The 26,437-nt window shown below is 44.4% G+C and overlaps 1 protein-coding gene across 1 annotated transcript; it reads left to right on the forward strand.

Moving 5' to 3' along the window:
* Positions 1-1,906: 1,906 nt before the first annotated feature.
* Positions 1,907-26,176, forward strand: LOC142255893 (5-hydroxytryptamine receptor 3A-like). The gene is made up of 8 exons (XM_075327339.1): positions 1,907-2,050; positions 3,759-3,803; positions 6,078-6,187; positions 9,089-9,258; positions 9,385-9,546; positions 15,226-15,426; positions 22,901-23,122; positions 25,923-26,176. The coding sequence occupies exons 1-8, from the start codon at positions 1,955-1,957 to the stop codon at positions 26,174-26,176; spliced, it is 1,260 nt and encodes a 419-aa protein (XP_075183454.1). The 5' UTR covers positions 1,907-1,954.
* Positions 26,177-26,437: the final 261 nt, after the last annotated feature.

Consider the following 26,437-nt stretch of genomic DNA (forward strand, 5'->3'; position numbering starts at 1 on the left):
TGATGTCCTTCTCCAGTGATTGCGCTCTTTGTATGATGTGTCCAAGGAAGGAAAGTCATAGCCTGGTGATCCTTATTTCGGGTGACATGTCTGGCTTGATTTTAGAACAACTCATGCCAGATATGTCACTGAAATCAAGGATCACCAAGCTACGACTTGCCTTCCTTGGACACATCGTTCGATACGAAGGGAGCAATCACTGGAGAAGGCCATCATGGTCAGAAGAATAGAAGGAACAAGGCGAAGAGGAAGATCAGCAGCCCGATGGCTTCATACTATCAAGATAACGGCCGATAAGACCCTGGTGGACCTATCTAGGTGGAGATGACACTGGTGTATCTATCTGGGCAGAGAAGACCCTGGTGGACCTATCTAGGTGGAGAAGACCCTGGTGGACCTATCTAAGTGGAGAAGACACTGTGTACCTATCTAGACGGAGAAGACCCTCGTTGACCTAGCTAGGTGGAGAAGACACTGGTGAACCTATCTAGGTAGAGAAGACCCTCGTGGACCTATCTAGGTGGAGAAGACCCACATAGACCTATCTAGGTGGAGAAGATCCTCATGGACCTATCTAGGCGGAGAAGACCCTCATAGACCTATCCAGATGGAGAAGACCCTCGTAAACCTATCTAGGTGGAGAAGACACTGGTGGACCTATCTAGGTGGAAAATACCCTCGTATGCCTATCTAGGTGGAGAAGACACTGGTGGATCTATCTAGATGGAGAAGACCCTCGTGGACCTATCTAGGCGGTGAAGGCCCTCGTGGAACTATCTAGGTGGAGAGACACTGGTGGATCTATCTACGTGGAGAAGACCCTCGTGGACCTATCTAGATGAAGAAGACCCTCATGGACCTACCTAGGTGGAGAAGACACTGGTGGACCTATTTAGGCAGAGCCAACCTTGGCGGACCTATCTAGGTGGAGAAGACCCTGGTGGACCTATCTAGGCTGCACAAGATCGATCTTCCTACAGAGCAGTCATCCATTAAGCTGCCATGGCTCAAGATTGAGCTAAAGGCTGTAAAAAAAGAACAAAACAACAAAACAAATTTCTTGTATAACCAAACAATACATTCTTCTACAGCTCAGAAACCTGCATGTACAGAAAAAAATGCAGCTGATTATAAACACGGTAAAATGAACCAATTTGGAAAGGATAAGAATATCCAAAGCCACCAAGGACCTCTGTGATCATACAGAAGCATGTGCATGTAATAGCCCTACAGCTCACCCACACACACAGTATGATACCCCCATACACAGACATTTTCCACAGTTTGATGACTCCCCTGTTCCACCCCACACAAGTTATGAGGCTCCATAGGGAACCCCTACAATATGATATTCCCAAAGTGACCCCAAACCAATATGATGTCTTTACAGTTCCCCACACACATTGAGACCCCTAGAGTGACCATACAGTATGATGCCTCCATAGTGACCTCTTACACGTTAAGATACTCCAATACTGACCTCCTTAAAGTATGATGTCCACCACAATTCCATCTTTATGAGTCTGTAAGTACTGATCGACAAAATAAAAAAAAATACTCTCTGAACCCCATTACCCCACTTTGGTGCTCTGGTCTTTGCACAGTAGACACAATCTAGTGAGGTCATAATGTCTGCTGTGCTCCAATTCAGATGTCCAGACTGAATAGTGGAGCAGAGAGCCAACGGCTCCCTCTTCCATCATTGAATTCAACAAAGGATGCAGACATAGTTGAAATCAAGATGCTGGACTGGTGTGGTGAGAGCGGCCATGTGGTCTACCGCTCTTAGCACTATGCCACTGTAAAGACATACTGTATGGTGTGATATGTTGTCTTCTGTGTTATAAATACAACAAAAAAAATATGCAAAATATATTTTATTTTATTTTCTGAACCAGTATCTTACGCGTTGAATTCCAATAAGTCAACATTAGTGGAACTTTCGGATTATTTGATGGACGGCTACCACAAGGGCGTGAGACCTGTGAAGAACTGGAGGAAAACCACTACTGTATATATAGAGGTATCAATATATGCAATTCTTGGAGTGGTAAGTTATTTTTTTTCCTTAGCTATGGCATGTTTAGACATTAGGGTTGTGTAAAACAATCGTTCAGTAAAAAACGTGTACAAGACTCCGAGATAGTGTGAGACTGCATTGCATCGCTTTTGAGCTCCTTCATGCAAACACAGCCTTAAGGGTACTTTACACGCTGCGATATCGGTACCGATATTGCTAGCGAGCGTACCCGCCCCCGTCGGTTGTGCGTCATGGGCAAATCGCTGCCCGTGGCGCACAACATCGCTAACAGCCTTCACATGGACTTACCTTCCCTGTGACATTGCTCATGCCGGCCATCCGCCTCCTTTCTAAGGGGGCGGTTCGTGCGGCGTCACAGCGACGTCACATGGCAGCCGTCCAATAGCAGAGGAGGGGCGGAGATGAGTGGCCGGAACATGCCGCCCACCTCCTTCCTTCCTCATTGCCGGTGGACGCAGGTAAGGTGAGGTTCCTCGTTCCTGCGGTGTCACACATAGCAATATGTGCTGCCGCAGGAACGACGAACAACACCGTACCTGCAGCAGCAACAATATTAAGGAAATGAACGACGTGTTAACGAGCAACGATTTTTCACGTTTTTGCGCTCGTTGATCATCGCTCATTGGTGTCCCACGCTGCAATGTCGCTAACGGCACCGGATGTGCGTCACTAAAGCCTGCTTTACACGTTACAATGTATCGTGCGATCGCATTCTTGCCCGTGTCGCACAATGCTGTAACCCCCGTCACACGTACTTACCTCCTGAATGACCTTGGTGTGGGCGGCGAACATCCACTTCCTGAAGGGGGAGCGACGTTCGGCATCACAGCGACGTCACACAGCTGCTGGCCAATAGAAGCAGAGGGGCGGAGATGAGTGGGACGTAAACATCCCGCCCACCTCCTTCCTTCAGCATTGCCGGCGGGACGCAGGTAAGCTGCAGTTCATCGTTCCCGGGGTGTCACACGCAGCGATGTGTGCTGCCTCGGGTACGATGAACAACAGGATGTGCGATTTTTAGAAAATGAGCGACGTGTCAACGATGAATGAGAAGGTGAGTATTTCTGCTCGTTCATAGCTGTTACACGCTACGATATCACCAACGATGCCGGATGTGCGTCACTTACGACGTGACCCCGCCGACATCTCGTTAGATATATCGTAGCGTGTAAAGCCCGCTTTACGACGTGACCTCGACGATATATCGTTAGCGATGTTGCAGCGTGTAAAGCACCCTTTACTCATGTCCATGTCACCTTAACCTACTTAGATAGAAATTTGGGTGATGCTTATGGGTCTAGTATAAGACAATTTACAATTTACTACATTCACATTTTGTGTGGTAGACAGTTGCGTCCATGTTTCTTGAATATGTAGATTTGATAAAACAAAATAATGGTTTTCCCATCTCACAAGACAAAATGCAGTTTCTGTGACACACAAGCCTTGGTTACAGAATTTGCCTTTAGTAGTAAATTAGGACAGAGGAGTAATAAAAATGTCCTCCTAGTTTGCAGTGGGTGAAGAATAAAAAAACGCTGTTATTAAGGTGGATACTACAGTATATGACAGAGCAGTCAGTTCTCAGTTACACTGACTATACAGGTCCTGCACTTCCCTATACCACTTGAATCTCTTGATTATTATTGGCCGACCTTCTCTTTTAAACTGGTATAAATAGTTGTTTTACATCTTAAATACTTTCCCCTATTAACAGGATGAGAAAAACCAAATTGTGAAGACCTATATCTGGTACAATCAGGTAATGTTACTGATCGTCCTTCACTATTACACAACCCTGAGAGTAAAATATTTGACTATTTTGCAATGGTGTACAAAAAAACGTTTTATTTAGTGGAGCTGTCCCATCATAATATATCACATCAACTGTCCAAATCATAAAATATGAATATTTAAAATTTACATTCTGTTAGAAATAAATAAACGATCCAGTGAAGAGTTGTGAATGATGCTTTGTTACATAGTGCCACCTAGTGTTCAAAGTACATAGCAATATGCAGGTCCATCTAAAGAGCTGAATGCTGGTGGACGCACGCGCTCAGTGACTCTCAGAATAGTGATCCGCTCTCCTTTCCAAACTAGTCAATATAAATAGGCAGAAACGTTACCATACTATGTAAGAAAATGTTTCGTGTCTTGACAGGATTGCTTTTTTTAACACCATTAAAATTACAATTAATAGTCAATTTTTATAATCTAGACACTGGATGTGATATGTAATAATGGAACAACCCCCTTCAAAAATGTAGAGGGTGATAGGGTTTTCATGTATTTATTATATTTATCATTTTGATTATGTATTTATCACTTTTATTATAAAGGTGCATGACTGCCTAGATCAGAGGTGGGCAATTAATTTTAGCAAGGGGCCACATGAAAAAACATTAAAGTACAAATAACTCCGGCACACTGTACAATTTTCCAAACAAGGATGAGACACAAGTTCGTTCAGTCTTGATCTTTTTCTTTCATACTTGTTGGCCCTTTTGCCTTCACTCTGCGGTCCAGCTCACCCCAAACCATCTCGATTGGGTTCAGGTCTGGTGACTGTGGAGGTCAGGTCATCTGATGTAGCACCCCATCACTCTCCTTCTTAGTCAAATAGCCCTTACACAGCCTGGAGGTGTGTTTGGGGTTATTGTCCTGTTGAAAAAGAAATGATGGTCCAACTTAACGCAAACCGGATGGAATAGCACGCCGCTGCAAGATGCTGTGGTAGCCATGCTGGTTCAGTATGCCTTCAATTTTGAATAAATCCCCAACAGTGTCACCAGCAAAGCACCCCCACACCATCACACCTCCTCCTCCATGCTTCACGGTGAGAACCAGCCATGTAGACACCATGCGTTCACCTTTTCTACAAAGACACGGTGGTTGGATCCAAAGATCTCAAATTTGGACTCATCAGACCAAAGCACAGATTTCCACTGGTCTAATGTCCATTCCTTGTGTTCTTTAGCCCAAACAAGTGTCTTCTGCTTGTTGCCTGTCCTTAGCAGTGGTTTCCTAGCAGCTATTTTACCATGAAGGCCTGCTGAACAAAGTCTCCTCTTAACAATTGTTCTAGAGATGTGTCTGCTGCTAGACCTCTGTGTGACATTGACCTGGTCTCTAATCTGAGCTGCTGTTAACCTGCGATTTCTGAGGCTGGTGACTCGGATAAACTTATGCTCCGCAGCAGAGGTGACTCTTGGTCTTCCTTTCCTGGGGCGGTCCTCATGTGAGCCAGTTTCTTTGTAGCGTTTGATGGTTTTTGCCACTGCACTTGGGGACACTTTCAAAGTTTTCCCAATTTTTCGGACTGAATGACCTTCATTTCTTAAAGTAATGATGACCACTCGTTTTTCTTTACTTAGCTGCTTTTTTCTTGCCATAATACAAATTCTAACAGTCTATTCAGTAGGACTATCAGCTATGTATCCACCAGACTTCTGCACAACACAACTGATGGTCCCAACCCCATTTATAAGGCAAGAAATCCCACTTATTAAACCTGACAGGGCACACCTGTGAAGTGAAAACCATTTCCGGTGACCACCTCTTGAAGTTCATCAAGAGAATGCCAAGAGTGTGCAAAGCAGTAATCAAAGCAAAAGGTGGACACTTTGAAGAACCTAGAATATAAGACATATTTTCAGTTGTTTCACACTTTTTTGTTAAGTATTTCATTCCACATGTTTTAATTCATAGTTTTGATGCCTTCAATGTGAATCTATAATTTTCAGTGTCATGAAAATAAAGAAAACTCTTTGAATGAGGTGTGTCCAAACTTTTGGTCTGTATTGTATATACCGCGTGTGTGTGTATATATATATATATATATATATATATATATATATATATATATATATATATATATATATATGTATATTACAGTATGTATATATATATATATATAAAATATTACAAAAAGAAATAAAACAATAGCAATTGTTAGATGGTTGATACATTTTTCATAAAATTGTGACCATTAATAATGTGATATCATTGTTCCTTTGGTTTTCATCCTATACAGTCCTGGATAGATGAGTTTTTAATGTGGGATCCGCTCCAGTTTGACAACATCACTCATATCCACATTCCCACACATTCGATATGGCTTCCAGATATCATGATTGAAGAAGTGTAAGTCTGAGGAAATCTTCATCTATTTTTATACAACCAATGAACAAACCATTTACTTAGTTATTATGCACAGAGATAAAAATTGGTGCAATTATGTTGTAGGGGCCCTTGTACATTGTGGTGGGCACATATGCATTGTGGGAGCCTTAAACATCATAGAGAGTACTGTGGGGTCATTCAACAATGTGGGACCTAATGCAGAGGGCATTATATAGTGTGGGACTAATGCATGGACCAATATACAGTGTGGGAGCTAATGCGTGGAGGCTACTGTGGGGGGCTGTCATGAACTGTGGGGACTACTTTTCGGGCCATTATACAGTTTAGGGGCTACTGTGGGGACCATGAAACTGTGTCTCCGCTACTGATATGGCAATTATACAGTGTGTAGACTTTTATTTTTGGGGAGCTGCGTGATTTCATTCCAGTAACAGCGCAGTCGATCATCTCCTGATTTTACCCTATACCCACAATTAGGCTGCGCTACCATAGTTGTTACCATGGTTACCTGCTAAGCCCCCCCCACTGCAGAACCCCTAGCTATGCCTCTGAGGTCCAGAAATATTGGCCTCTTTCTTTAGTGCTAACTTTTAGAGCCTATACAAGGGCTGTGGTTCACAGGATAATAATGCAGAGTAGCCAAAAGCCACGCCCCCGAGGATCCTGTAAGCCATGCCTCCTAAGTAAAAATGTGGCGCCCCAGGATCTGGTTGCCACAACAGTGTTGCCCCTCCAAAGGGTTAATGCTGAACCTGGAAGTAATTGGGGTAGTCTATTGGCCAGTAAGTACCAACATTCAACACCGTTTCTCCCTCAGGCCAGCAGGGGGAGCTCTAAACCTGAAGTTCCAGGGAGGATCCCTTAAGCCCTGACCTGGGAGAGGAGTTAAGTAGTCTGTTAGGGAAGTTCAAGGAGAGAGGAGCAGAGTAGTGCGGTCTTGTGAGCTGGGGTTTGGAGCTAGGCTAGCTCAACCCAGAAAAGCAGGAGCTGTAGCGAGGCACAGAGAGAAGATTCTAGGGGAGAACTGGTCAGAACCAGTTCGCCTCAGAAGAACACAGTGAAAATTAGACATCGGAGTCTGTAGTTGCCAGGGTGTAAAACCCTTACCTGATAGCCGAATCCGAAGGGCAGGAGGACTGTAGGTCTCCTGGCCCCCAAAACAATCCGAAGGTACAGCTGCATCACCAGGGCCCTGTGTGGACCCCAGCAGGGAAGCATCAGAGTTGGCCTGCGCAGCCTATCCTACGAGAAAGGGACGTACCACCGGTCCCAGCAGCAAGAGGGCCATTGCTAAACCCAGAGTGCAGGGTCCTGTAGAAGCCGAGGAAGAACAGGGAGTAGGCCTCAATACTCGACTGGCCAAAGAGATCCCCCCCCAGGTACTCCCAGGCCGACCGGATCCCCTTCACCACCTGTGATGGTCTCCCAGGACTGAACAGTTACCAAGTAAAAGAAAAGAAAGTAAAGAGACTGTTGTTTGTGTCGGTTCTTTACACTACCTGATTAGCCCTGCACCATTTCCAAGGCCCCATAGACTTTTATAAGCACCAACGGTTGCCCCGGGGTACCGCTCCACCTGTGGGGAGCAAAACCATCCCAGCTGCTAATCCATCAGCCCCAGAGGTCCCATCCAGCAGCGGCGGCTCTATAGCCGCAATCCACAGGTGGCGTCACGAATATTTCCACAAACTTTAATTATAACTACCACCCCCATAACTGCCATATTAGTTGACCCCGCCAGGGTCACGGAGTCGGGCCCCGCCACCACTGACTACCCCCGGACTAGTCCGGCCCGACACCGTGTGTCCCAGAGCACTGGGGTGGGCGAGTCAAAAACCATAAAAAAAATACTGATTAATAAAAAGGCCTACATCTCTGGGACTGTGAGGTGGATTAAAAAAATGGGAATATGCAGGGGAGCAGTGGGATTAAAATTACAGCAAAAACGGGCTCATTTTGAATTGGTGACAGATCATCGTTAAATCTTAAAATACTAACTGTCCTTATCTGCCACTAGGGGTATCTCAGGAGCTTGCAGCATATAGTGTTAGGGGTACTTTGCACACTACGACATCGCAGCTGCGATGTCGGTGGGGTCAAATTGAAAGTGACGCACTTCTGGCATCGCATGCGACATCGTAGTGTGTAAAGGCTCGATGATACGATTAACGATCGCAAAAGCGTCGTAATCGTATCATCGTTGCAGCGTCGGCGTAATCCATAATTACGCTGACCCGACGGTCCGATGTTGTTCCTCGCTCCTGCGGCAGCACACATCGCTGTGTATAAAGCCGCAGGAGCGAGGAACATCTCCTACCGGCGTCACCGCAGCTCCCGTAGGATATGCGGAAGGAAGGAGGTGGGCGGGATGTTTACACCTCGCTCATCTCCGCCCCTCCGCTCCTATTGGCCGCCTGCCGTGTGACGTCGCTGTGACGCCGCACGACCCGCCCCCTTAGGAAGGAGGCGGATTTCCGGCCAGAGCGACGTCGCAGGACAGGTAAGTGCATGTGAAGCTGCCGTAGCGATAATGTTCACTACGGCAGCTGTCACAAGATATCGCAGCGGGGACTATCGCGCTCGGCATCGCTACCATCGGCTTGCAATGTCGTAGTGTGCAAAGTACCCCTTAGTATTAAGGTTAAAGGGCTTATTAGCTTGAGACAAAGTTGTGTTTAGATATTGTATATATGAAATATTATATAGACGTTACTAATATGTTATTGAAGGGATATCAAACACTGAACGTATGTCCTAGAGAAGAATTATGTGTTACATTGTAACAAATTGTTGTTTATTATAATTTGATACTTTATTAGGATAAACATTCCGTACAATATATATACTTCCATTCTCTGTTACTGACTCCCCAGAGAAGTACTGATTGTTCTCTGTCTCCAGTGTGGGTGCTAGAGAGACGACAGATGCCCCTTACATCTACGTGAACAATAGAGGCCGAGTCTTCAAGAACAATCCCATTCACATCATGACTTCCTGCAGTCTTGATATCTACCATTTCCCTTTTGATTTCCTGAACTGTTCCCTCTCATTCAGAAGCTGGCTTCATTCCAGTAAGAATATCGTAATTTTCTTTAATTACTTTTTTTTTCACCCAAATGTATTTGATATCAGGTCATCATACCAGGAAGATGATCTGCATCTGAGACGGTTCACATTTTTACATCATTATCTTTCAGCCCAAGATATAAACATATCTTTTTGGAGAACACTAAATGATATGCAATTGCTCATGAACCCTTCTGAGAACGAAGGAGAATGGGATCTCGAAAGTGTGGTGCCCAGTTACCAAGTCACTACGGATCATAACCGCAAGTATGGACAGATAACGTTCTATGTAAGTGAATGGAGTCAGAATATGGCAGAGACTTTGTATCTGTGCGCTCAACAAATCGACATAAGTTGAAATCAATCCTACAAGTAATAATAAAGAGATTCTCATTTTTTGGGAAATCTAAACTACTAGCTGTAGTACCCGGCATTGCCCGGGATAGTAACCATCAGTGTCTCTCTCTCAGTCACTGTCTGAGTGTCGCTGTCTGTCTGTCTCTTTTCTAGTTTGTCTGTGTCTATGTCTCTGTCTGTCTGTTTCTATCTCTCTGTCTGTCTCTGTATCAGTCTATCTGTCTCTATCTCTGTCTTTGTGTCTGTCTGTCTCTCTGTCTCTGTCTGTGTCTGTCTGTCTCTATCTCTGTGTCTGTCTCTATGTCTGTGTCTGTTTGTCTCTCTCTTTTGCCCTCTGTCTCTTTCCCCCTCTGTCTCTTTCCCCATCTGTCTCTTTCCTCAACTGTCTCTTGCCCCATCTGTCTCTTTCCAGGTCTGTCTCTTTCCCCGTCTGTCTCTTTCCTCATCTGTATCTTTCGCCATCGGTCTCTTTTCCCATCTGTCTCTTTCCTTGTCTGTCTTTATCTGTCTCTCTGTCTGTCTTTTTCCAGGTGTCTCTTTCCCCATCTGTCTATTTCCTCATCTGTCTCTTTCCCCGTCTGTCTCTTTCCCCGTCTGTCTCTTTCCCCGTCTGTCTCTTTCCAGGTCTGTCTCTTTCCAGGTCTGTCTCTTTCCAGGTCTGTCTCTTTCCAGGTCTGTCTCTTTCCCCGTCTGTCTCTTTCCAGGTCTGTCTCTTTCCAGGTCTGTCTGTTTCAAGGCCTGTCTCTTTCCCTGTCTACCTGTCTCTGTCTGTCTCTGTCTGTCTCTTTCTTTGTCTGTCTCTATCTCTCTGTTTCTTTCCCCATCTGTCTCTTTCCAGGTCTGTCTCTTTCCCAGGTCTGTCTCTTTCCCTGTCTGTCTCCCCGTCTCTTTTCATGTCTCTTTCCCTGTCTGCCTTTCTCCATCTCTTTGTCTGTCTCTTTCCCCGTCTGTCTCTTTCCCCGTGTGTCTCTTTCCAAGTGTGTCTCTTTCCAGGTCTGTCTCTTTCTCTGTCTGCCTGTCTCTGTCTGTCTCTTTCCTTGTCTGTCTCTATCTGTCTGTCTCTTTCACCATCTGTCTCTGTCTGCCTCTTACTCTGTCTCTTTCCCTGTCTCTCTGTCTGTCTCTCTCTGTCTCTCTCTCTATCCGTCTCACCACCGACATCTTATTACCTCACACATAAGCTTCTTATACTATGAATGTCCTTTGTTGCGTATAGCAACCAATCACAGCCTCTATTAATGACCTGTCGCTACCAGCTCCATTGACTTTAATGTAAGCAGGTTTTAAGGTGAATAACTGTAAAGCGCGGGGTTAAAGTTTACCCTCAAAACATAGTCTATGACATTCCCTGGGTCACATGAGGCGTCTGTGCAAAATCTTGTGATTGTAAATGCGACAGTGCGGACTTTAGCTGACATACACACACATACATACAGTACATACATACACTCAGCTTTATATATTAGACTAGCTGTACTACCTGGCTTCGCCCAGGTTAATAACTGTTGTTAACAAAATGGAATGTATTAACAAAAATTTATTCTGCACACAAAAACTACAAAACAAATAGATAGAAATGTAATTATTAAAAGGCAAAAACTAAGCTAATAGAAGCATTTCACAACATATATTTCAACACCACAGATATTCCACACAGATTTAACTAAATTGACCAAGTAATGTGCTCCGTCTGTTTCTTTACAGGTCTGGCTCTTTCCCCGTCTGGCTCTTTCCCCGTCTGTCTCTTTCCCCGTCTGTCTCTTTCCCCGTCTGTCTCTTTCCCCGTCTGCCTGTCTCTTTTTTTGTCTGTCTCTATCTCTGTTTCTTCCCCTCCTGTCTCTTACCCAGGTCTGTCTCTTTCCCTGTATGTCTCCCCGTCTCTTTGTCTGTGTCTTTTCCTGTCTGTCTCTTTCCCTGTCTGCCTCTTTCCCCGTCTGCCTCTTTCCCCGTCTGTCTCTTTCCCCGTCTGTCTCTTTCCCCGTCTGTCTCTTTCCCCGTCTGTCTCTTTCCCCGTCTGTCTCTTTCCCCGTCTGTCTCTTTCCCCGTCTGTCTCTTTCCCCGTCTGCCTGTCTCTCTTTTTGTCTGTCTCTATCTCTCTGTTTCTTCCCCTCCTGTCTCTTACCCAGGTCTGTCTCTTTCCCTGTATGTCTCCCCGTCTCTTTGTCTGTGTCTTTTCCTGTCTGTCTCTTTCCCTGTCTGCCTCTTTCCCCGTCTGTCTCTTTCCCCGTCTGTCTCTTTCCCCGTCTGTCTCTTTCCCCGTCTGTCTCTTTCCCCGTCTGTCTCTTTCCCCGTCTGCCTGTCTCTGTCTGTCTCTTGTTTTGTATGTCTCTATCTCTGTTTCTTTCCCCATCTGTCTCTTTCCCAGGTCTGTCTCTTTCCCTGTCTGTCTCCCCGTCTCTTTGTCTGTGTCTTTCTCTGTCTGTCTCTTTCCCTGTCTGCCTCTTTTGCCATCTGCCTCTTTCCCCGTCTGTCTCTTTCCCCGTCTGTCTCTTTCCCTGTCTGTCTCTTTCCCAGTCTGCCTGTCTCTGTCTGTCTCTTTTTTTTGTATGTCTCTATCTCTCTGTTTCTTTCCCCGTCTGTCTCTTTCCCAGGTCTGTCTCTTTCCCTGTCTGTCTCCCCGTCTCTTTGTCTGTGTCTTTTCCTGTCTGTCTCTTTCCCTGTCTGCCTCTTTTCCCATCTGCCTCTTTCCCCGTCTGTCTCTTTCCCCGTCTGTCTCTTTCCCTGTCTGTCTCTTTCCCCGTCTGCCTGTCTCTGTCTGTCTCTTTTTTTTGTATGTCTCTATCTCTCTGTTTCTTTCCCCGTCTGTCTCTTTCCCAGGTCTGTCCCCATCTCTTTGTCTGTGTCTTTTCCTGTCTGTCTCTTTCCCTGTCTGCCTGTCTCTGTCTGTCTCTTTCCTTGTCTGTCTCTATTTCTCTGTCTCTTTCCCCGTCTGTCTCTATCAGGGTCTGTGTCTTTCCCCATCTATCTTTGTCTGTCTCTCTGGCTGTCTCCTTCTTCCCTGTCTGCCTGTCTCTGTCCTTGTCTGCATGTCTGTCTGGCTCTTTCCCCATCTGTCTCTTTCCCCATCTGTCTCTTTCCAGGTCTGTCTGTCTGTCTCTTTCACCGTCTGTCTCTGTCTGTCTCTTTCCCTGTCTGTCTCTCTGTCTGTCTCTCTGTCTGTCTCTCTCTATCCGTCTCCCCACCGACATCTTATTACCTCACATATAAGCTTCTTATACTATGAATGTCTTTTGTTCCTATAGCAACCAATCACAGCTCCTACTAATAACCTGTAGTTCCAGGCTCCATTTACTTTAATGGAGGCATGTTTTTTGGAGAGTAACTGTAAAGCGCGGGGGTTACATTTTCCTGTCAAAACATAGTCTACGACGTTCCCTGGGTCACATGAGGTGTCTGTGCAAAATTTTGTGATTGTAAATGCGACGGGTACACTTTTTGTTTCACTTTTTCCCCATTATGTAGATAGGGGCAAAATTGATTGGTAAATTGGAACACGCGGGGTTAAAATTTCGCCTCACAACATAGCCTATGACGCTCTCGGGGTCCAGACGTGTGAGTGTGCAAAATTTTGTGGCTGTAGCTGCGACAGTGCAGATGCCAATCCCGGACACACATACACACACACACACATACACACATACACACATACACACACATACACACACACACATACATACATACACACACACATATATACACACACACACACACATATATACACACACACACACATACATACATACATACATACATACATACATACACACATATATACACACACACACATACATACATACACACACACATATATACACACACACACACACACACACACACACATTCAGCTTTATATATTAGATTAGAAGGCTTAAATCATCAATTAAACCTTTGTGCAAAAGACCTATTTCCACCATTGGTTGGTTCCCAACTCACAGTGCCTTATAATATTATATTGCTACATGTTCCCCCATATCTTTTATCTTTTGAGCAGGGAATATTCTGATGGGATAACCATTTAAACTGCATTTTTCAATAAAGTACAGTGTTTCCCCGAAAATAAGCCCTAGCATGATTTTACAGGGTTTCTGGAGTATGCCTGAAATATTAGCCCTAATCCAAAAATAAGCCCTAGTTACAATTAGGGCTAGCATTAGGGGGCATCAAACTTCACAATTTCTCAGGTTCCCTCTCTGTTAGTAACCCCATCAGTTGTATTCCAAAGTTCAGATTGTTTAAAGAGGACCCACCACCAGGATGTTCCTATATAAACTAAAGCCAGGCCTATACTGGCGCTATCATGCTGATTCTATACATACCTTTAGTTGTGAGATCGGATGAATAGTTTCTGAAATACAGGCAAGTAAAGTGTGTGAAATACCCTGTTATTTGATTGATAGGTGGAACGGAATATCTAATAGGTGGATCGGGTTTTGCTAGTTATTCCCCCCCTGTCTGCTGCCTGTGCTTCCTCCCCTATCTCTGGTATTACAGGGGGAGGAGGGAGGAAGGACAGGAGGGAGAAAGGACAGGCAGCAGATAGGGGTGGGATTAACTAGCCTATTAGATATTCTGTAGCTGCAATCAATCAAATAACAGTGCATTTCATAAACTTTACTTGCCTATATTTCAGAAACTATACATCCGATCTCACAACTAAAAGTCTGTATAGAATCCGCATGCTAGCGCCAGTATAGCACTGGCTTTAGTTTATGTATGAAAATCCTGGTGATTGGTCCTCTTCAAGGACCTTTGATGACTTTACAGTCATGTGACCAAATGTCTCTTAATTGCAGAACTGAACAGGAGACAGGCTGGTTTGCAGGGGAAAGGGAGAGCAAATTAGGCAATTTCACCTTGCCCCCATTCTCCTAGGGGCCCCAGAGTTAATTTTCTAATCATAACACTGCTTTAGGACCTTTGTGACATCACATCATAGGATGAGGTTGTCACCAAAAAGTCTCCTATTTGCTGGAGTCTATAGCTGAATAGGAAACAGGGTGGAGTGTGTGTGTGTGTGTGTGTATATGTGTGTGTGCGTGTGTATATATGTATATATATATATATATATATATATGTGTGTGTGTGTATATATGTATATATATATATATGTGTGTGTATATATATATATATATATATATATATATATATATATATATATGTATGTGTGTGTGTGTGTGTGTGTGTGTGTGTGTGTGTGTGATTTATGGATGGATGGATGGATATATACTAGCCAGTTATTAAATGCACATTTTGGCTCGATTAACACCTATCAGGATGGAATACATCATAACAAACCAGCTCCCTCAGTATACAGCGCATGCGCAATGGCCGGATGAAGCCAAGGCTAGTCCATCTCATTTCAATGCAAAGTGGTGGAAGCCATCAGAACTGGGTTGTGATTATTTATCCCAGCCTATGGAAAATGAATTAGGCCAAAAAGTGACGTTTATAGACTGTCTGAAGGAATGACATTATCTCATTGCTTTTTACAAGTAATTAGCATTCAACGATATATTGAATATTGACTTATTTGTTTTCGTACACCCAGGTCCCATTATACCTACTCTTCTTACCCTGTGCACTTTCTCTTTCTTACATTTGATCCCCATAGGTAGGTGTCAGGAGAAGACCTCTCTTCTACATTGTGAATCTGATCCTCCCCAGCGTGCTCCTCATGATAATGGATATTATTGGCTTCTATATTCCTCCGGAGAGTGGAGAGAGGATATCTTTTAAGATCACTCTTCTTCTAGGTTACTCTGTTTTCCTCATCATTGTATCTGACACATTACCTGCAACCGGAGCTCCATTACTAGGTGAGACCAGAGCAACAAAAAAATGGCCTGCGCACTGAACTTGTATAAAAAATGAGTTAAGGTTGTTGTCCAAACCTATCAAGTGATCACATATTCAAAGTATAAGTTGGGGATCCCAACACTGCCCTCCACCCCGATACCTTCCTGATAGAAAAACTCTACTGTCCCCTGTTAGAACAGAAATATGACCATACATGTGTCACAGGGTTCTGTACAGGTGGAAAAGGGGCTTCTAGGCTGACCCTAAGGCCAGGGGGCCCTGTGCTGTCCCTTATCTCGAAAGTAGGCTTGATGGTAGCCAGGTTCAAGCCCCCACCGTGACCCTGTCTTCTGTCCAAGCCCTGATGCTACTCTCCCCCATCCTGGAATTGGGCCGTGAACCCAGAAACCAAAACCCCACAAGTAGGCACATACAAGGGTAAACAAAGGCTCACACACACTGCACTTAAACATGAATGGGGGGACAGTATGTGAACTGGGGTGTAAAGCAAAAGGGGTAGGGAATTAACGCACAATTGGATGACTCACACACTACGGGAAACCAAAACTTGTAAATCACCATAGAACTGGATAACCACAGGAACCGAGGAAGCAGAAGCTATATCCGGCACTCAGTCCCAGTATCCATAGCCTTATAAAGGGTGAAGGCAGCTGGTGGAGATCAGCCACCTGAGCTTCCAGCAGATGATCACAAACCAACATGGATTAACTCCTGCTGTACTGGACGGCAGTGAAACCAGAACCAGCCGACGCCCATACAGGCTTTGCAACTAAGTGATCCCAGGCTGTTTGTCAGACTCAGCAGTTGTGAACTGTGTCCAACGCCGCCATGACATCCAACGAGTGCAATGCCGAACACTGCACAACAACATGCGCACCACTGCCTATGACAATGAATGGAATGGTGGTGCACTCTTCGGGTCATCAATCTATTCAAACAAATCACTCCAGAGCCTCACTCTCATAGTCATGGGGGACCAACAGGATAATTATCCCCTAATTATAATGGAATAGTTATGCAGGAAGAAGTACAGGAGCACAAACTTCCAATAACTAAATCTGGTACACTGAGTTATTCGCTGTCTTTTAATGGAGGACTTGAATTGAGAGCTGTCTGCAGATGGAGAGCTTTTCCTTGTGGATTTGTCTAAGCTACATTGCGGTCTAATACAAGGGTCGGCCATTGACCAATAGCATTGCTACTACTAATAAGTAGTAAAAAAAACCTCACCAAAAACAGCCATTAGTCAACAGGTCAAACATCAAATGCACTGTAAGCAAAATGTTCGCCTATATATTAAAAGTCAAAAGTGACTCTCCAACGAGTCTTTTCATATGACTTAGGCAGGCTTTGCACACTACGACATCGCAGGTGCGATGTCGGTGGGGTTAAATTGAAAATGACGTACTTCCGGCATCGCATGCGACATCGTAGTGTGTAAAGGCTCGATGATACGATTAACAAGCGCAAAATCGTCATAATCGTATCATCGGTGCAGCGTCGGCGTAATCCATGATTACGCTGACGCGACGGTCCGATGTTGTTCCTCGTTCCTGCGGCAGCACACATCGCTGTGTGTGAAGCCGCAGGAGCGAGGAACATCTCCTACCGGCATCACTGCGGCTTCCGTAGGATATGCGGAAGGAAGGAGGTGGGCACATCCCGCTCATCTCCGCCCCTCCACTCCTATTGGCCGCCTGCCGTGTGACGTCGCAGTGACGCCATACGACCCGCCCCCTTAATAAGGAGGCGGGTCGCCGGCCAGAGCGACGGTCGCAGGACAGGTGAGTCCATGTGAAGCTGCCGTAGCGATAATGTTCGCTACGGCAGCTATCACAAGGATATCGCAGCTGCGATGGGGGCAGGGACTATCGCGTTCGGCATCGCAGCATCGGCCTGCGATGTCGCAGCGTGCAAAGTACCCCTAAGTCATATGAAAAGGCTCGTTGGAGAGTCACTTTTGAATTTTAAGATTCCTCCTTCCTCCCTGAAGAGACAATTCACCATATCAGCATTCAAATACAAATGATATGCTAAATAGTTGCAAGTCAAATGTCTGTATGAGATAGCCAAGATGATTATCTATATGTTTCGCCCAGAGTTATGGGATACTCGTTCCCGGGCGGTGTATAACTGGGGAATGTCACTTTGGTGGCCGTTGCTCGGTTCCGTGCCCTAGGTGCTTTTTGAAAAGGGGAATATTTACAGGGGATTGTTGAATAAAGTTCATACATGACGCCACTTGCGATGTTGCGGCTATAGGGATGGAGCCGCCGCTGCACAATGTCCACTACTGGGGCTGGTGTTAATGGCAGCCTGGATGTTAGGCCCTCCACAAGCAGGGCCGGGCCCCAGAGGGTAGGTGATGCAGGTGGATGTTGAAAGAAGGTAGTCCACACAAGGGAGTTTGGTGTAACTGGTTCTTTTTACTCACTGCAAGCTGGTAACTGGTGACCCGAGGCTGGCTGGTCTTAACCTCAGGTCCCCTTTGTTCCAGTGACGGTCTAGTGACCTAGTGGCTTCTTTCTCCTGCACCTGTCTTTGGTTGGTGGGTCTCCGTGGCTTGGAGTGGCTGGGGGTCCCCTCCTGGTTGTCTTCTTCAGCAGTCTGTATGACGGTAGCGTGAACCCTGTGGGGTTGGAATCTCTAGTCCTGTCCCCGGTTCTCCCTTTTGCTACTGAGTCCCAAACTTCAAGCTTAGTGAGGTCCTTGATGGTCCCCTCACTGTGCAGATTTTATCAGGTCTGCCTTGAGCGTTTGCCTGACCTAGGATTCTGTACCCCGTTGGTGCATAGTTCCAGGAGTACACCACTGTACTCTACCGGCAACTATCCGCCTAGGCCCCAGGTCACTGTTCACTTCTGTCAGTCCGTCTGCTCACTTTCACTTCCTCTGACACACTCTCCTCCACTACTACCATTACTCTGTCTCTTCTCCACTGTCTCACTCCCCACAGTCCGCCCCTCCCACCTGGTGGTCTAGTAGACTGGAGTGGCTCCACCTCTAGGCGGCCATCCATTGGTCCGACCCTAGCCTTGTACCATTCTATGGGGGATGATTGGGGAAAAACAGGGATTATCTGGAGTGTTTGTGTGTTACCAGCACTGGTTTTCTAGGTCCCTAGGGGGTAGGCCCTGCATCCCGGTGGGGAGTACCTTGTAGCTCCCTGATGGCTTCAGGGAGCTACATATACAATGAAGGTTGTCTCATGCTGAAGGCTGTAGAGAATGGTGAGATATGGAGCCTGAAAGCCAAAAGTTCTAAACATTGTTACCCTTTTGCTCTTCAGTGTAGACTGTAACAACACAGCTGCCTACACCATGTAGTGGTCATTCTTAAGTACTGCACAAGACTGCCCAGTTCCAGCTCAGTAGACTGTATAGATCCAGCAGCCACAGGTGCAGGTAGCAGGTGATTGTTGGGGGTGCAAGGTAACGAACCCCAAAAGGATTGATATTGTTAAGCATCAAAATCAATATCCTGGAAAGCCCCTTTAACTGATCACTACCGAAATGTTTACATAGTAGAAAAATACGTGTTAATTTCACTGTATCCGTTCAATTACAGAAAACGTTCTCCAGGTGTCGATGCTTTTTCCTCTATCTTTCTTCTTTTAGTATTCTTTTTACTATTCAACAGTCAGACAGTAAAATTATGCATGAAATTATTAAGTTGTCTGGAAGAATAAAAATGACGAGCAGCAAAAATATATCAATATCTTTCTGGTAATAAAACAATCAAAATGTAATGAGGAAAACGAGAGTAAATTATGGAGCAAACAGAAAATATTGCTAAATAGGAACAAAGCTTTTATGCAGAGACACAGATTTGCTTCTGCCGGCATTTCCTGCACCAATCTGAAACTATACAATGCACAATATTTGTTACAAAGTGTATGCTTGTTAATAAATTTGGTGCATCTTTGGCAGAAATTTACACATCAGATCATTATGTGCCCATACATTATCTTTAAAACAACTTTAAAAAAGTTTAAGTTTTGCAAAAACTTAGTTTGTCTTCAATGGAATCTGTCAGATGACTTTCTAGTACAACACTAATGTTATATTTAAATAGGGCTTAAGGAGACCTTTCAGGATCAGTAAGTTTTATTGCTCTACCTTATCCTGTTATATTGTTGTAAACTCCCTAGAATTAAGTGTGACATAGTAAATAGTCAAGCATATGTAAATACAAACTGCATATTCACTGCTCCCCCCCCCCCGGCCACCTCTCAGTGCTGGTGTAGGAGGTGGTAAGATGACCCCACTCCTATGATGTACATATGTTGTTTAAATGTCTAAAGGGGGCTTTACACGCTGCGACATCGCTAAACATATATCGTCGGGGTCACGGTGTGTGTGACGCACATCCAGCGTCGTTAGCGACATCGCAGCGTGTGACAGCTAGGAGCGACGATCAACGCTCCTTATCATAATACCGTTGGTGGTGCATGCCGCTGGTTGTTCATCATTCCTGTGGCAGCACACAACGCTGTGTGTGACACGGCAGGAGCGGCGAACATCATCCTACCTGCATCCATCGGAAAAGAAGGAAAGAAGGAGGTGGGCGGCATGTTCCGGCCGCTCATCTCCGCCCTCCTCTTCTATTGGGCGGCCGTTTTGTGACGTCGCTGTGACGCCGAACGCACCTCCCCCTTGAAGGAGGGATTGTTCGGCAGCAACAGCGACGTCGCTGAACAGGTATGTGCGTGTGACGCTGTCGTAGCGATATTGTTTACTACGGCAGTGATCACCACATGTCGCACGAACGACGGGGGCGAGTGCTATCGCTCGCAACATCGCTAGCAATCGCTAGTGATGTCGCAGAGTGTAAAGCCCCCTTAAGTCCTGCTGCTGGTGAGTACAGCCGGCGATGAAGCAGAGCCGGAGCAGTCTGTCTGGAATCTGTCAGGTGATTTTCTAGTACAATACTAATGTTATCTTTAAATAGGGCTTAAGGAGACCTTTCAGGATCAGTAAGTTTTATTGCTCTACCTTATCCTGTTATTTTGTTGTAAATTCCCTAGAATTCAGTGTGACGTAGTAAATAGTCAAGCATATGTAAATACAAACTGTATATTCACTGCTACCCTTGACCACCTCTCAGTGCTGGTGTAGGAGGTGGTCAGATCACCCCACGCCTATGATGTACATATGTTGTTTAAATGTCTAAGTGCTTCTGCTGGTGAGTACAGCCAACGATTAAGCAGGGCTGGAGCAGTGCAGCAATTGGCGCCCTCTGTATTTTATTGTAAAATATGCATTTTATAGCATAATTTGTGTAATGTGTTAATTGGGAAATGTTAAGTAGGGATGCTAGCATAAAGGATTTTAGTATGTGCAATGTAGTAGATATGTCCTGATTGCTGAGGTAACTAGAGCCATGCTGGGAGGAGTGTGAGAGAGCAGAAGGTTGGTTAGCGAGACAGGCCAAGAAGAGGGTCAGTTCTGCCAAGTGTTGCTGAAGCAAGGACGAGCTCTGTACCAGAGTCCGTTGCAGAACCAGGAGGTACCCTCCAATGGTCCGGAGTCTACCGCTCACCTTGTGATGGGCTTGGGAGAGTCCAGAGACCACCAGGATTGGAGGAGCATGAGAGAGCAGAGGGTCGGTTAGTGAGACAGGCAAGAAAGAGGGTCAGTTCTGCCAAGTGTTGCTGAAGCAAGGACGAGCTCTGTACGAGAGTCCATCGCAGAGCCAGGAGGTACTCTCCAATGGTCCAGAGCCTACAGCTCACCTCGTGATGGGCTTAAGAGAGTCCAGAGACCACCAGGATGGGAGGAGTGTGATAGAGCAGAGGGTCAGTTAGTGAGACAGGCAAGAAAGAGGGTCAGTTCTGCCAAGTGTTGCTGAAGCAAGGACGAACTCTGTACCAGAGTCCATCGCAGAACCAGGAGGTACCCTCCAATGGTCCGGAGCCTACCGCTCACCTCGTGATGGGCTTAGGAGAGTCCAGAGACTACCAGGATGGGAGGAGTGTGAGAGATCAGAGGGTCAGTTAGTGAGACAGGCAAGAAAGAGGGTCAGTTCTGCCAAGTGATGCTGAAGCAAGCTTGAGCTCTGTACCAGAGTCCATTGCAGAACCAGGAGGTACCCTACAATGGTCCAGAGCCTACAGCTCACCTCGTGCCTGGCTTAGGAGAGTCCAGAGACCAACAAGAAAGTAAGAGCGTGAGAGAGCAGAGGGTTGGTTAGCGAGACAGGTCAGGAAGAGGGTCAGTTCTGCCATGTGTTGCTGAAGCAAGGACGAGCTCTGTACCAGAGTCCATTACGGAACCAGGAGGTATCCTTCAATGTTCCAGAACCTATGGCTCACCTCATGACGGGCTTAGGAGAGTCCAAGGACCAGTTGGGTGTCAAGGCAATTGTACCGCTGGTGGGCCCATATACAGGTGAAGAGACTACAAAGCCATCAGAGTTAGTGAAGCGGACCAGGGAAGGCGCAGGAACAAGAATTAGGGAAAAACAGGAGTCTAGGCTCGGCTACTGGAAGGCTAATACCCAGGGCAAGGGTTAGTATAAGAAAAAGTACCCAAAAGAAAGGCGGCAGCAGAACAAGAATATATAGAGAAAGTGGCCATGTCTGTCCAGAAGATTGAAAGACAAATAAAGGGTTTGTTGTTGCATTGTAAAGAATCTCTGTGTGTGATGTGTCGCCCTGCTACGTACACAATGGTGACTGGCTGTAGAGTGGCAGATGCACCCCTGAAAACCCAACTAAGTGTCGCACCCCCCAGAACACAATCATCAGTTCAGTCTAGTAACATAGAGCAGAACCCTGCCAGCAATCCCTTGGCTCTACACTGGCATCAGTGATAGTAAGTCTGAACTGATTTTGCACTTCTGCCCCCATTGATGCTCCCTTCCACCTCTCAGCAGTGATAGTGAATGACCTGGGAGGTGTAAATATGCAAACTGTATTTACATACACTTGACTAGTGTGCAAGAGACACTGAATTCTATGGAGCGTACAACAAGATAACAGGATAAGGTAAAGTTTACAACAAGACAACAGGATAAGGTAAAGCTATAAAACTTACTGATCTTAAAAGGTCTCCTTAAGCCCTATTTAAAGATAACATTAATATTGTATTATAACATCACCTGACAGATTCCCTTTAAGCAAAGCTCCACTATTTACTTATCTATTTAAATTGGGTAAAAAAGCAACTTCTTGCCTATGCACTTCCCAAGTATTTGATTGCAGAATGAAGAAATGGTGGGGATTGTTAAGTATCTTTTTGAAAAATATTGTAAGACAACAATGGGCTCTTTTTGAAAGTAAAACAATAAATAGTGGACCATCCCTTTAAGAGTTTCAATCATTGCATGGATCAAAGTGTTCATACTAGTAATGTCAGGATACAAGTATAACATGTCATATACAAACACACCTTGATGCTATAGCTGTAAATGTAGCATTATGTGTTTTCTGCTAACGTTGGCGTACATTTCGTCTTCCCCCTTCCTTCCTAGCTATATACTTTGCGCTGTGTATGCTCCTACTTCTGATAAGTCTAACAGAAAGCATCCTGATCGTCCGAACATTCCATCAGCGGAATCTCAGTCCCGAGGTTCCTAAATGGTTAAAGACATTAGTCCTGGAGAAGATGAGAGTTTTTATTTCCATAAAGGATGGAGGAGAACGCGATGGATCCAACTCTGGAGCTTGTTTTCATAATGAAAATGTCAGCAGCGGTGAGTGTGCGACCAGCGAGGATGCGGGAACACAATATATAATGTATATTGAGCGGATATTGGAGGGGGACTGCGGTCAACGATGGACACCTCCCAGTTACCGCCACGATAGGGTTTGCGACATCAAGACTGTCCGACCCTGGATCTATCGGAAACGGAAATATTTGCCAGAAAATGAACCATTGTTTTAAATCAGATATTTATTTTAAATATATTTTTAAAACATTTTTGATACTTTTTCTTTATTTTTAATATCATAATCTGTATTTAAAAATGACCTGTCACCTGGTCAAAAGTTTCCAGATTTTACTCTTATTTTACTCCTGTTGCTCACATGATTATTCCATTTCTATGTTTTGGGTTTTTTTTCCAAATCGGCCATATGGTTCCATAGATATGGGCCTTTTTATTCAGTACTTATTTTTCTAGTGCTTACCAATGAGGCGTGGCTTACAGGGTAATTATGCACAGCAGCCTAAGGACACGCCCCTGAGGATCCTGTGAGTTACACCCCCAACCTAGCAAAGATCACAAAATATAAAAGACAGTAACTGTGGAATCGTATGGCGGATTAAAAAAGAAAACAGAATACTCAGGGGAGCAGAGGGAATAATATAAGAGCAAAAACTGGATACGTTTGACCTGGGGACATGTTGCTTTTAATGAAAATTCACAAATCTTACAAATTTCACAATAGTCAATAAAACCTAATTTAAGACCCATAAGTTCTGTTCTTTCAGACAATCCACATGTACATTGTACTGAGACAGCTAATGAATGTGTGGGCATTGTGAAGGGAGGGGGAGCAGGGTCAGGTGTGATATTTTGTGAATGGTGGATCCTGTGTTATTTACTGTATATAGAGGCGTTATCAGTCATTGTACAGGAGGAGGAGGTGAGCTGTGAAATCACCTATTAGGGAGGAGGTGAGCTGTGACATCACCTATTGTGAATGGTGGATCCTGTGTTATCTACTATATATAGGTGTTATTAGTCATTGTACAGGAGGAGGAGCTGAGCTGTGACATCACCTATTGTGAATGGTGGCTCCTGTGTTATCTACTGTATATAGAGGTGTTATCAGTCATTGTACAAGAGGAGGAGGAGGAGGTGAGCTGTGACATCACCTATTGTGAATGGTGGCTCCTGTGTTATCTACTGTATATAGAGGTGTTATCAGTCATTGTACAAGAGAAGGAGGTGAGCTGTGATATCACCTATTGTGAATGGTGGCTTCTGTGTTATCTACTGTATATAGAGGTGTTATGAGTCATTGTACTGGAGGAGGTGAGCTGTGATATCACCTACTGTGAATGGTGGATCCTGTGTTATCTACTGTATATAGAGGTGTTATTAGGCATTGAACAGGAGGAGGAGGTGAGCTGTGACATCACCTATTGTGAATATTGGATCCTATGTTATTTACTGTGTATAGAGGTGTTATCAGTCATTGTACAGGAGGAGGAGGTGAGCTGTGACATTACCTATTGTGAATGGTGGATCCTATGTTATTTACTATGTATAGAGGTGTTATTAATCATTGTACAGGAGGAGGAGGAGGTGAGCTGTGACATCACCTATTGTGAATAGTGGATCCTGTGTTATCTACTGTATATAGAGGTGTTATCAGTCATTGTACAGGAGGAGGTGAGCTGTGGCCACCTATTGTAAATGGAGGATTCTGTGTTATCTGTTATATATAGAGATATTATCAGTCATTGTACAGGAGGAGGAGGTGAGCTGTACTATCACTTATTGTGCATTGTGAATCCTGTGTTATCTACTGTATATAGAGATATTATCAGTCATTGTACTAAAGGAGGAGGAGGTGAGCTGTGATATCACTTATTGTGAATGTCAGATCTTGTGTTATCTACTGTTTATAGAGGTGTAATTAGTCATTGTACAGAAGGAGAAGGTGAGCTGTGGTATTACTTATTGTAAATGGTGGATCCTATGGTATCTACTGTATACCTAAGTGTTATGGGTCATTTTGATCCTGACCGTGATGATACTGAGACTGCTGAAAAGTCTTCTTTACAGAACAGGAAGTAGGAATCTAAAATTAAGTTTTGTTGACAATGTGAAAATTACACGATTTATATGTTTTAATATAGATATTGATATTGAAAATATAAGTACCGTAATTATTAAAAAGTGAAAATAAATACATTTAACATAAAAACCTGAATTAATCATAGGTGATTTTTTTTTTATACATTATTTTTCACCCATTTTCACCATGGACTTGTTCCATTTTTTTTTTTGCTATATTTTTTTCATCCACATCTTCCAAGATCCAAATCTTATTGATTTTTGGATCAATATGAGCACATTATTGCCTTGTATTTGTGGGACGGGTTTTATATTTAGTTTCCCATATAATCTCCGTAAAATGAAAAATGATTGGAAATGGGAATAATCTGCAATTCCACTATGATTTGTTGCGTACTTTCATTTTTCACCGTGTTCTCAGTGTTTGTAACAACAAGAACAGTTACCATCCATTTACCCCATAGCTAAATATTGTATTTTGGGGGTCACTTTGGCATTATTAAGGCTGCGTTTGCCGACAAGGGGTTAGTAAGGGGGTTAGATACAGTCCTAGAAGATCTCGGAATGTTTCACTTCTTCTTTTAGAACTTTGCAAAATTGAGTGAAATGTTTTTGGTAAAATTTGTCAACGTTGCGAACTTGAATTACAAAAATTTTCTCTTCTACGGTAAATATTTATATTTATTATCCAAAAATAAAAGAAATTGATAAGTTAAAATATATAATTGTTTTTTCATTTATCCAGAAACTCCTCCGGACTATAATAATGAAAAGGAAAGTGAATGTTACGTTCCGGCACAACTGAAATCCGTGCATGAAAAATACCTGGAAGTTCTTCATCACATTGTGAAAGAGATCCACCTGAAGAACGCCAAGGACCAGAAGATCCTCACCGAGTGGCTACAAGTGGCTTATGTTTTGGACGCCTTTTTCTTTCGTGTTTATCTTGCTTTACTAATTGTATTTGCTGTAACAATAGTTTGTCTTTGGTCAATCTGACCGGTCGGGTTGCAGTGGACCCATGTCCAAGATGGTGGTTTGGGAGAAAGGAAGAGGCAAAAGAACGTTCTAGAACCGACTAATGTGGAGGATGGTGAATATTTCTGGTAACATTTGACCCAACATGCTTATACATTGATTCCATTTTCCCGGCAAGGTGTTCTATACACATTGGCTCATTCGGACACTGGTTTGTTCTCTCGACCACCTCATACATACCTCATGATTGCTCATCCAGTTTTCCATGTTTCTTTAGTTGTA

Source organism: Anomaloglossus baeobatrachus, chromosome 11 (genome assembly GCF_048569485.1).
Source record: "Anomaloglossus baeobatrachus isolate aAnoBae1 chromosome 11, aAnoBae1.hap1, whole genome shotgun sequence".
In the NCBI taxonomy this organism is placed as follows: Eukaryota; Metazoa; Chordata; class Amphibia; order Anura; family Aromobatidae; genus Anomaloglossus; species Anomaloglossus baeobatrachus.